Source organism: Triticum aestivum, chromosome 3A, assembly GCF_018294505.1.
Source record: "Triticum aestivum cultivar Chinese Spring chromosome 3A, IWGSC CS RefSeq v2.1, whole genome shotgun sequence".
NCBI lineage: Eukaryota > Viridiplantae > Streptophyta > Magnoliopsida > Poales > Poaceae > Triticum > Triticum aestivum.
In genome coordinates, this window is record NC_057800.1 from 660472802 (window position 1) to 660485430 (window position 12629).

The 12629-nt window shown below is 49.4% G+C and overlaps 2 protein-coding genes across 3 annotated transcripts; both read right to left on the reverse strand.

Annotated features, from left to right (window-relative positions):
• Nucleotides 1-1258: 1258 nt before the first annotated feature.
• Nucleotides 1259-2354, reverse strand: LOC123063025 (uncharacterized). 2 transcript variants are annotated; one of them, XM_044486739.1, is made up of 2 exons: nucleotides 1728-2354; nucleotides 1259-1606 (listed from the first exon to the last, which is right to left on the reverse strand). In XM_044486739.1, the coding sequence occupies exons 1-2, from the start codon at nucleotides 2202-2204 to the stop codon at nucleotides 1553-1555; spliced, it is 531 nt and encodes a 176-aa protein (XP_044342674.1). In that variant the 5' UTR covers nucleotides 2205-2354; the 3' UTR covers nucleotides 1259-1552. The 2 variants fall into 2 exon arrangements, with proteins under 2 accessions (XP_044342674.1, XP_044342675.1); XM_044486740.1 differs by having other exon boundaries at nucleotides 1259-1611; nucleotides 1728-2335.
• Nucleotides 2355-7593: 5239 nt separating this feature from the next.
• On the reverse strand, nucleotides 7594-10857 carry LOC123058996 (zinc finger MYM-type protein 1). The gene is made up of 2 exons (XM_044481662.1): nucleotides 10478-10857; nucleotides 7594-10268 (listed from the first exon to the last, which is right to left on the reverse strand). Exon 2 carries the CDS (start codon nucleotides 10253-10255, stop codon nucleotides 7769-7771), a length of 2487 nt encoding a protein of 828 aa, XP_044337597.1. The 5' UTR covers nucleotides 10256-10268; nucleotides 10478-10857; the 3' UTR covers nucleotides 7594-7768.
• Nucleotides 10858-12629: the final 1772 nt, after the last annotated feature.

Sequence of the window (12629 nt, forward strand, 5' to 3'; positions counted from 1 at the left end):
TTTGAGGAGGTTGGTTGCGTCAGAAAAAACTGACCAAGTTGTTTGCCCGGTCAAAATAAGGAGTCCAACCTTGTCGATAAACTGCCCCGGAGGCGCAATTGAGGAATTGACCCGAAGTGTGTACGTATCATGATAAGATAACTTAATACGTGAGCTGAATGTTTCAAATCCACGAATTTATTTCTCATCAACGTCACCACGACTGAACACCCGTAACCTGCAAGCTGACCGCGCCGGCCAGACGACTCGCTCTCAACTCCTGCATGCACGCGCCATCGACCCTATCCCGACCAACGAACTCACTATCTTATCGTGATCCAACAAACCCAAAACCGACGGCCACGTCGCCGGCCGGCCGGGAGCGGCAGCGGCTGACGGCGCAGGAGAAAACGACGGGGGCGCCCGGCGCTGGCTGACACCCCAGGTGCCCGTCTTTGCCGGATTTATATACCCCCGGCGTCCCACCCACTGCACCAGCCCGGCCGCGCCGCAGTGGACGCACTTGTCCATTTCTCATCATTGCCACCCGTCGCACATGCCCCTGCCTCGCCCCCTCCGTATTCCAGCTTATCCCATCCATCATCATCGCTTCCCTCGCCGTTGCCCCGTTCCGGCTTCCAACCCGGAGCACTGCCGCGTGGGAGCGTACGCACGCGCTCGCTGACACGGGGCCCGGCTTGCTGAGTGGCCCAGATGCCAGTGCCCGCTTTGCGATCGTGTACTGTACTGCATGGACTGTGTGTTTGCGGGAGCGCTTTTCGCTGGACTAATTAACCATGGCAGTTGTACAACGACCACCGCGATCTCCGAGGGAGGAGGAGCGGACGAGCTGTGCTGATTGATTGCCGTTTCCCGGGGATCGATTCAGACTTGCTAGAGTAGCATTTTTTATCAGTTTAATCGGGATGTCAGAATTGCATCAGTCAACAGCACCAACCGTGCATTGAAAAAGAAGAACACCGAACCGAGCTTGATTGACTGAGCGGCGTGGCTGATCACTTCCAGATCATGGTGAATGACTGAATGGCAACGAGAATATGAGATGCCGCTGCGAATCCATCACATTGGATGCCAGTGGTCAAGCGATAGAGGCGCTAGTACAGCGAACAGCGACACGTTCCCCTCTACAGACTACAGCGCAAAGGACGATTCAGTTCAGTTGGATTTGACAGACTGAGGGAGTGAGGAGAAAGGCACTGGCGCGGTATCACGCTGGATTCGATGAGTAATATGCAGAACTAAAGGGAGATCAGGATCATTGATCACACAAAATCTTTGACATATACAAGCATCATCCATTACCGTGGAAAATATGACAATCGACCAGACGCCGCCGGAGTAGTACACGCAGGCAGCTCCTGCCGGCCGACGATTGACTTTAGCATGCAGCGGACAAGAACGATGACGAGAACGGAACAGAGTGATGAGGTGGCGAGGAGCAAACAAAACCAATGACCACATCTATCTATCTGCACACTAGCCGGCCGTCTGCCCGCCGCCGGCCGATCACCTCTCAAAACTGCGATTTCTGGTTCACGCCTCCACGATGAAATCATCCCATCATTGTTGCAACGCGGCGCCGTCTTCCACCACTGATCCGTCGTCCCTAATCTAGGGGAACAGAGAAGACCAATTCAAGACGGTTGTTAGGAGGTTGCAACTGTACTACTACTACAAACAGGAGTATCGGCATGGAGGGGAAATCAGGGATGATGCGATGGCGTTACCTGATGTGGTTGCAGGAGGATGAGCGAGGTGGGCACGCACGGCGGCGGGGCCTCGAAGAACGACAGAGGGAAGTGCTTGTAGACGACCCCGACGTCGAAGTAGATGACGCCGGAGGAGGGCACGTCAACGCGGATGCTGCGCACGGCGAACCAGAGGAAGAGGTCCTGCGCGTCGACACCCGAGAGCTCCGCGATCCGGCCGTACGTGATCTGCCCGGCGACGGTCACGTTGTACCGCAGGCCAACCTCGGTGCGCGCCGTGCAGGGGGACTCCAGGACCGCCTCGAACCGGCCGGTGGCGGGGTCGTGCGTGAACGCCGCGATCCCGGCGGGGAGCAGCCCGCGCGGGAGGCCGTGGGACTGCAGCACGTCGTGCGCCGCCTCGGCCGCCGCCGTCGGCGCCGCCTCGCCGCACCCCGCCGCCGCCGCAGCCACCACCGCCATCAGCAGCGCCCACCACGACGCCGCCATCGCCATTACCAATGGAGAGCCGCCGTGGAGGGGAGGAGGAATGGAGATGGGGGCGGATGGGGAGAAGATGAGGGGGAGGAGGACCGGGCTTCGCAATAATTGAGGTAACCGAAGGGCGAGGAGACGGGACGCGGAGTGAAATAATCTACGGGGGATGGAGGCGGCCCGGCCGGACGCAGCGAGCGGGCCCACCTGCCAGCGTTTTATTTAATCAAATTTACGTTAAATTGGCCGCCCCTCGCCGTTTTAATTAAGCCGCGCGATAACAGCGCGGAGTAGCTGGTGGACTCGCGATTTGGGGTGCGTGTTTCGCGGGCGCTGGCCGTTAATTCCTTCCGCCATCTCGCTGTCCAACAAACTGTTTTTGATTTGTTCTGGGCGCTATCTATCGTGTTTGAGCTGGTCTGATCAATGTGCCATGCGAGGATACAGTATGTTGCATGGATCTACGGGGAGCTCCGTCGTGGCACATGGAGCGTTCCACAAATTCCGCTGTAGGGCCGAGGAGGTGATGTGATGGTCACGTGGAGTGCTTGCGTTGCGTGCCAGTCGGGGCCTCGATCGGCATCTTTTGTTTCGGCCAACGATCAATCATTTTTTCACGTACTAAAGACAAAAAAATAAATCCGAAATAAACTGTCTACGACATTGTTGAGTAAACACAGCTTCAAAGGGATAGTTCGATTTTCCTTAGTATAATATAAAGCTATGGTACACATTTCACATGCTAAAAATAAAGATAATCGATGATCCAAGACCTGAAAATGTATGATTTTTTTGACAAAAAAGCAGAAAATGCAATGTGTGCACATTCGATTCTCCAACGCTCTGGCGTCGACATGCTGACTTGCAAAAAAAAAACCTTTTTTTGCGCAGGAGTTTGCCGCGACTTGTCTGGTTCATGATACTGGAGAGAATTATATCACGGCTCTACAACTTTTCCCTTGTATTTTCGTAAAAAAAAAACACTTTTCGTTTGTATTTGTTTCGTCTTTCTCTGCCTACACTTGCCATCTCCTTCATTCGTCTCGGTTGTTTGGTCCTTCGGATTCCCCCTGCCCCCTCCTCCTCCTCATCATTTTACTCTAGCTCCGCATGCCGGTACTTTCAAGACGACATTGTCATCACCAACTCTGCCTCCCCCTATTAGGGATCGTAGCAGAAATTTAAAATTTTCTACGCATCATCGAGATCAATCTATGGAGTAATCTAGCAACGAGTGGAAGGGGAGTACATCTACATACCCTTGTAGATCGCTAAGCGGAAGCGTTGCAAGAACATGGTTGGTGGAGTCGTACACGCAGCGATTCAAATCGCGGTCGATTCCGATCTAAGCGCCGAACAACGGCGCCTCCGCGTTCAACACACGTACAACCCGGTGACATCTCCCGCGCCTTGATCCAGCAAGGAGAGAGGGAGAGGTTGGGGAAGACTCCGTCCAGCAGCAGCACGACGGCGTGGTGATGGTGAAGGAGCGCAGAACTCCAGCAGGACTTCGCCAAGCACTACGAGAGACGAGGAGGGAGAGAGGTAGGGCTGCGCCAAGAGGGAGATCAAATCATGTGTTGGGCAGCCTCCAATACCTCAAGTATATATAGGGGGAGGGGTTGCGCCCCCTTCTAGGGTTCCCTCCCTAGGGGGGGGGCACCAGCCCTAGATGCCATCTAGGATGCGGCCAAGGGGAAAAGAGAGGGGGGCGCCCTAGGGTGGGCCTTAAGGCCTATCTGGACATAGGGTTTGCCCCCTTCCCACTCTCCACGCGCCTTGGTCCTTGGTGGGGGGGGGGGGCGTACCAGCCCACCTGGGGTTGGTCCCCTCCCACACTTGGCCCACGCAGCCTTCTGGGGCTGGTGGCCTCACCGGGTGGACCCCCGGGACCCTCTCGGTGGTCCCGGTACGTTACCGATAGCATCCGAAACTTTTTCGGTGACCAAAACGGGACTTTTCATATATAAATCTTTACCTCCGGACCATTCTGGAACTCCTCATGACGTCCGGGATCTCATCCGGGACTCCGAACAACATTCGGTAACCGCGTACATACTTTCCCTATAACCCTAGCGTCATCGAAACTTAAGTGTGTAGACCCTACGGGCTAGGGAGTCATGCAGACATGGCCGAGACAACTCTCCAATCAATAACCAACAGCGTGATCTGGATACCCATGTTGGCTCCCACATGCTCGACGATGATCTCATCGGATGAACCACGATGTCAAGGATTCAATCAATCCCGTATACAATTCCCTTTGTCTATCGGTACGATACTTGCCCGAGATTCGATCATCGGTATCCTGATACCTTGTTCAATCTTGTTACCGGCAAGTCTCTTTACTCGTTCCGTAACACATCATGTCGTGATCAACTCCTTGGTCACATTGTGCACATTATGATGATCTCCTACCGAGTGGGCCCAGAGATACCTCTCCATTACACGGAGTGACAAATCCCAGTCTCGATTCGTGCCAACCCAACAAACACTTTTGGAGATATCCGCAGTGCACCTTTATAGCCACCCAGTTATGTTGTGACGTTTGGTACACCCAAAGCATTCCTACGGTATCCGGGAGTTGCACAATCTCATGGTCTAAGAAAATGATACTTGACATTAGAAAAGCTTTAGCATACGAACTACACGATCTTGTGCTAGGCTTAGGATTAGGTCTTGTCCATCACATCATTCTCCTAATGATGTGACCCCGTTATTAATGACATCCAATGTCCATGGTCAGGAAACACAGCTTCAAAAATAAATCCGAAATAAACTGTCTACGACATTGTTGAGTAAACACAACTTCAAAAAGATAGTTCAATTTTCCTTAGTATAATATAAAGCTATGGTACACATTTCGCATACTAAAAATAAAGATAATCGACGATCCAAGACCTGAAAATGTATGATTTTTTTGACAAAAAAGCAGAAAAGGCAATGTGAGCACATTCGATTCTCCAACGCTCTGGCGTCGACATGCTGACTTGCAAAAAAAACCTTTATATGCGCAGGAGTTTGCCGCGACTTGTCGGGTTCATAATACTGGAGAGAATTATATCACGACTCTACAACTTTTCCCTTGTATTTTCGTAAAAAAACACTTTTCGTTTGTATTTGTTTCGTCTTTCTCTGCCTACACTTACCACCTCCTTCATTTGTCTCGTTTGTTTGGTCCTTCGGATTCCCCCTGTCCCCTCCTCCTTCTCATTTTACTCTAACTCTGCATGCTCATACTTTCAAGACGACATTGTCATCACCAACTCTACCTCCCCCCGCCCAGCCACACCCTGTCGGAACTCGACGAGTCCGTCACCTCCAACGGTACACCCAACCTCCAAGCCACCTCTCGTCCATCGCCATTCCACACCTCTCCTTCGACTATCGCACATGTACGATTAGCTCCTACAATATTCACCATGCGTGGCAACTATTTGGTGAAATGCCCGTGCTAATTTTTTTGCCACTTATTCTTTGAAGCAATGGGTTCGGATATGGAGTACATATACGAGCACTATGTCGAGTGATCCGACGAGGGGGACTACACGAATGAGACGGCGATGATGGAGGCCGTCCTTGTGGACGTGAAGCGTGCGGAAGAGCGTGTTCACAATTTTAAGGGGTCAATCAAGAGTCATCGAGTGGTCAACTGCAACAGGGCGCGCGGCCATTCGACGTTGTTGGACGATTACTTTGCCCCTGATGCCCTCTTCGCCGATAATTTTCGCGAGCGTTTTCATATATGAAAAAATGTCTTTGATCGTCTCAACCATGACGGCTGGTCCTTTGATGACTACTTCATCTTGAAGAAGGACACCCTGGGAAGGATTGGGTTCTCTGGTTACCAGAAGTGCATGGTGTCCGGGTTAAATCCGGCAGATCTCAGGTAGGGGTCCTGAGCTGGTGACCATAGCTAGATTGTAACAGGATGAATAAGGGACACAATGTTTACCCAAGTTCAGACCTTCTTAAAGAGGTAAAACCCTATGTCTTGCTTCTATTGTATTGATTGTGTTGGAATACAGAGTACAAGATGATCTACCTCGAGATCATATGTGAATGTATGATTCTCTACCCTATGCTCTAAACCCCTCAGCTTATATAGATGTCGGGGGTACGTAGGGTTACATGTAGGTCAGTTATATATAGGAATAAACATGCCGAAGATTCAAATATGTCTTGGAGTATGCGCCAAGTCGTCGGATGATTCCATCTTGAGCACGTCCGGGGTCATGGTAAATATAGCCCATTCTCCGGTTGTATGGGGGTCCTCGGCCCGTCCCATGACTGGCAGGCCAACGGGGCTAGCACCCCCTAGTCCAGGACACCCTCACTCCGGATGCTTGCATATGGTATGGCCGATGATTCGTGAGACAAGTACCTACAGATGTGTGAGAGCACATACGGAGATGCCATGGTCAGATTTGCAACTGTCATGGTCTCGGTGTTTCGACCTCAGTACCTGAGAGAACTAAGTGTGGCAAACACCGAGAGGCTCTTGGTAATTTGGGAAGCAAGAGAGTGGCCATACTTACTCGGATCTCTTGACTGCATGCATTAGAAATGAAATAACTGCTCAAAAGCTTTACAAGGGCAATATCATCATTATGTTTAAGAGACCACCATCATTTTTGAAGCATTTGTATCACATGATCTTTGGATTTGGTATTTTTTTTGACATGCCTGGGTCTCCTAGTCCATGGACACGTATACAGGAGCAAATTTACGAGTCAGTATTGGAGATGCCCTTACACGTCTATTTTTTTCCCAGGGAAACACGTCTATCGTTTTGTAAGCCCCTCACCCTTGTTGGCTTATTCATTTTCTTTCTTACGACCATAACGTGGAGACAATTATCTTATATTTTCCATTCTACAATGGCCCTGTGGAGACACGAGTAATCTCTTGGAGTTATTATTCAAATTGTCGTCGAAAAGCAATGCACCTATATTCACATTAAGCCGACGTCGAAATCACTTTTTTTTTGCAAATATCGATTAGTGAAAGCTTTAGCAATCACATTTGCGCCGCTATGCTTGGTGGGAGGGATAATGTTTCCTACTCCCTCCGTTCTAAATTACTCGTCACAAAAATGAATGTATTTAGAATTAAAATACATCTAGATACATCTATACCTGCGATAAGTAATTTAGAACGGAGGAAGTATTTTGAAAGATGTTGGTGGGATTGTTCAACACTCCTACTTGGATCCAAATCGCGCAGCTGGATGGTAGGCACCGTCGTACGCAGCACAAAACAATGAATGCATCATGCCGAGTGAATGCGATTTGTGCAACTTGATTTGCGAGAGCAGCTCCATCCCACAGCGCATGTGCGCTCCCGTATTCACCCTGACATGCCATTTGAGTACGTACCTGCCCAACGATAAGTTGTCGTCCACAGTGGCGTAGCCAGGATTTTATGTCAGGGTGGTCCAATTGGCACAAAATAAAATTTACACCACAAATTTAACAAACCAACATATGCACACAGAATATATCCAAAGCACATATCAATAAGGTCTTGCAAAGCATATTAAAATTCATGTTCAAGTCTTACATTTGCATAAAATATGACACACCTTATTTGTCGGTATACCGCCTTCTCAAGACCATGAAAGTCTCAATTATATTATCTTCGGTCACTTTGGAGAAAGCATCTCGTTCGATGTATGTGACTAGGCAATCATCCAAAAGACTATCACCCATCTTGTTTCTTAACTTGTTTTTGACCACACTCATTGCAGAAAATGCTCTTTCAACACTTGCTGTTGCCACCGGTAGAAGCAATACCAATTTTAGAAGCAAGTACACCAAATTATGAACTATATGCCTTCTTGTTTGAACAAGCTTAACTGAGAGATCAACAAGATTTTCTAGGCCTTTGAAGTTGTCATCTTTTCTCATGTCATCAATATAGTTATCAAGTTGCATTTCAAGGTGCATCAAGTCAGAGCTTGAAAAATCATTGGGGTAGAACTCAGCAAGTCTACGTACCTTTTGTGCATCAAAAGCAGCAAATGAGTTGGCGGGATTCAAGGCCGACATACAAGAAAGCAACTCCATATTGACCTCATCAAACCGATTGTCGAGCTCTTGACTGATTTTATCAATAATCCCAATATAAATTTCCCTTCTAAAGTGGTCTGCATTTGTTTGAGGTTGTACAAACCGTGTTGATCTTCCATAAGGGACATAATTATTCTCCATTACAGGAACTTCAATGCCATGTTTGTTGCAAAAGGAAGTGACCTTTTCAAGGAATGCATCCCACCCATTAGACCTCAGTTCTTGCATCCTACTTTTTGCCAATCTAACAAGTGACATTGCAGTAAGAATATCTTGGTCTCTTCTTTGCAAACACTCGGACAAATCATTTGTATATCCAAGAATGAGAAACATCAAGTGTGCATTGAAAACAAAGTCAAATGACTCAAACACTCCAACAATACTATGTATTTTCGGCCATTCAGCCCTTTGTGAAGTATCTTTACCAAGAGAGATGAGCACATCACGAATTTCAGCATACATATCAATAATGTTGCGAACAGTTCTATAATGAGAGCCCCACCGAGTTTCACCCGGCCTAGGCAAGCCCATCTCTTGATTTAATCCAGTCCCAGTTTCCAGTTCACCACATTCAATTGCCTTCATGATATTGTGAAGTCTAACATTTCGAAGCATGTCATGACGCTTACAAGAAACACCAACAATATTCAGCAATAAAGACACTCGATCGAAAAACCACACACAATCATCATTTCCCTTGGCAACAGCAACAAGAACTAGTTGGAGTTGATGAGCAAAACAATGGACATAATAAGCAGAAGGTGACTCTCTCATGATCAATGTTTTTAGACCTTTAATCTCCCCTTTCATATTGCTAGCCCCGTCGTAACCTTGCCCACGAATTTGACTCATGGTTAAATGCTTATCCACAAGTAAATCTTCAATTGCTTCCTTAAGTGACAGTGAAGTAGTATCACCTACATGAACAACTCCAAGAAAGTGCTCACATGGCCTTCCTAGTTTATCAACAAAACGCAAGCACAGAGCCAATTGTTCTTTGTGTGATACATCGCTAGATTCATCCGCTAGAATAGCATAGTGATCATCGCCGAGTTCTTCAATAATTTTCTTTCTAGTTTCTATTGCACAACATTGGATAATTTGTTGTTGTATACCAGGGGAAGTCAATTTGCAATTACGTGGAGCATTATTCAAAACATACTTATTCACCTCTTCACTATTTGTTGCAAGCCATTTCAAAAGCTCAATGAAGTTACCTCTGTTGCTAGACTCTTCATTTTCTCTGTGTCCACGGAAGGCCAATCCTTGATGCAAAAGAAACCTCAAACATCTAAGTGAATAAGTCAATCGGATCTTGTAAAGACGTAGATCCTCATTATTCCCCTTCACCATAATATTATCAATTTGAGAAGCACGGGGGCTAACAAATAAGTTGTATCTCTCTTGAGCTGCCTGGTGCACACTTGCTACACCACCTTCATGCTTTACAAGCGCATCCTCTCTATTCCAAGTTCTCCAACCATCTTCAGTAAATGCATTGGTTCTATTGCCACTGGTTTTTTTATCTTTGAACAAGTAGCACACAAAGCAGAATCCAGCTTTCTTGCTAATACTATATTCAAGCCAATGATGTTTATGAAACCAGAGAGGATTGAATTGCCGATCTCTGCCTCCAATATTTCTGCTTTCAAATTGATGTGCATATGGTTGGAACGGACGCTTGAGGATATATGCTCGTCGAACGGCATCTTGATCATTGACAGGATAAGACGCAATGGGCAGTCTATCCCCCGGATCATGTGGAAGGCGACTAATATCATAAACAGATGGTGGTGGCGGCGACGGCGGCGGTGGCGGCGATGGCGCTGGTGGTGATGAATCCACAATTTCTTCATTTACTCTCTCTTGCACTGATTCTAAGGTTTGTTGTTCCCCTGCGGGCGCTACCGGTGCCGGAGAAGGAGGTGAAAAAGGAGCAGCTACCTTCTTCTTGGATCCATATCTCAAAAAAAGCGATGCAATGTCTCCTGTCCGCTTCATTTTTGCAACAGTTCTACAAAAAAGTTAATACATTAATTCAGTTGGAACAAAGCCCTAATGATTCAATCGGTTCAATTGACTAATCAATTGCAAAAAAATTTAAAGCTTGCACTCTCAACAAACCGTTCAAATCTTCAGAGCAAAAGGAAGTTGTTCTTTGAGTTAGAGAAGAACAAAAATCTTACTCTATACGGGACTGTGTATGGGGCTGTACGCCTGTACCTATGCGTGCGTAGGTGCGCAGTTCCTTCCTCGCCTCGCCGGCCGCCGGGACGGGCGTCCTTCGCTGGCCGCTTGGCCGTCGCCGTCGGCGGGTGCCCTGCCGGACAGCCGGAGTGCCGGCCTTGCGCTGTTGCGCAGTTGCGCTGGGCGATGACGAATTGACGATAGCCGCTAGGGTTTCAGTCCAGAGGAAAAGGAGACGAGTAGACGAGACGACGATCAGCGTACGCGTACCAGGAAACGGAAGAAAGGAGCCAACGCTTCGCATGTACATGGGCTGAGACCTGACTTGGGCCTGGATATGTTTCATTTTTTCAGAGAAGTACTAAACTAATGGGCCAAATTCCAGGGTGGTCCATGGACCACCCTGGCCACCCTACAGCTACGCCACTGGTCGTCCAACTCTCTATCAAACCACGGCGGCCGGGGGTCCATCGTGGTACCAAGCCACACCACGGCGCACCCCCACGTTCTGTCACCCAACGTTAAAAACACACATGAAAACTCACCATGATTGATCGAAACACGCACTAATTTTTTTAACATCAGTACAAACACAATCGCTCATACATACGCGCATCGAAAACTCTACGCGCATACCCTCAGCCCTATGAACGCACACTCTATCCCTATGAGCATTTTCGAGAGACTGAGCCGGCATGTCATCTAGAAATTTACGAAGTCACCGTAGACGTCTCGTCGTTGACGGAAACGTCTCCTCCCACTGAAAGCACATCGCCGGAAGCACCAAGACTTGAACCCTGGTGGGCTGGGGATACCACTGTCCCTCTAACCATCCAACCACAGATTGGTTCAACACGTACTAATTGTTAGACAATATGTATAAGTAGCCTCTGTATATGTCATGTATCTGTATCAGATTAGGTTTTCTTTGATCGTTGCTTCCGCCTCTGCTCCGATCGAACTCGATGGCGTTCGCCCCGGCTGCCGTCGCCGCTCTGGACTCTTCGTTCCTAAAATCTCCACGGCTGCTTCCTTTGGTGGGTGCCTCCACGGCGGCCGCTGCCTCGTCTGGCGTTGCTCCGCCGTCGCCAGTCCTCTAGGACGTGCCGCCCCCAGGCATGTACGGCGCTGCCCCGCCACCTCCACAGGCGTATGGGGGTCCGCCACCTACGGCGTCTCGCCCGTGACTGCGACCTGGTGGGGTTACCAGCCGCGTCGCGGCGTTCCCCACCCGTCGGCCGTCTCGCCCAATGGCGTTTCGCCTGCGCCCGCGACGTGGTGGGGTCCCCAGCCATTCCACGCCACCTCTCACCCATCGGCGGCTGTCTCACTCGACAGGGTCCAGCGCCCGAACCAGATGACAGGCGGCTGCTGGCCTGCTCCATCGCCCTACGGTCCCGCGGCTCCGCTTGCCTACGCCTACCCACCGACCTCGATGACCGCATCTTCTTATGGTGCGCCCGCTTCGTATGGAGCGCCCTACGGCGGGCCGTCAACGAAATTGGTCGCCTCGTCCGTGATACTGAGTGGTCCTTCACCTCGGGCTTTTATGCGCCGCCTCCGCCTTCGGATCCTGGTGCGTCTAACGCACCGTTCTACTTTGCGCATATCATCCCGGTGAAGCTGACGATGGATAATTATATGTCATGGCGCGCTCAGGTCTTGTCGCTTCTCCGCAGTCGCTACTTGGAGGGGTTTGTTGATGGCACTCTACCATGCCCACCGCCATATCATCCGGGACATCATGCGTGGGTGGCTCAGGATCAGGCCATTCTCTTTGCCATCCAGTCCTCTCTTACGGAGGGGGTCTCATCACTGGTCATCTTCGCCGCTATGTCTTGAGACACGTGGGCGGCTCTTCATACCAGTTTTGCTTCGCAGTCTCAGGCGCAAGCTCATGCTATTCGTACTGCGCTTGGGGAGGTGAAACTTCGTGATCTCACTGTCATCGGCTACTTCAACAAGGTGACGGGTATGGCTGACACATTTTCCTCCATTGGCAATGCTCTTGGTCCGGAAGAGTTCACCTCTTATGTGCTCAATGGACTGAGTGACGGCTATGATAATTTGGTGGAGAATATCAATGGTCGTGACACCCCTATCCAGCCGCGTGAGTTGTATGCATGCCTTCTTGCCACAGAACAACGCATCCAGCCTCGTCACTCTACGTCGAGTTTCCGTTCCGCGA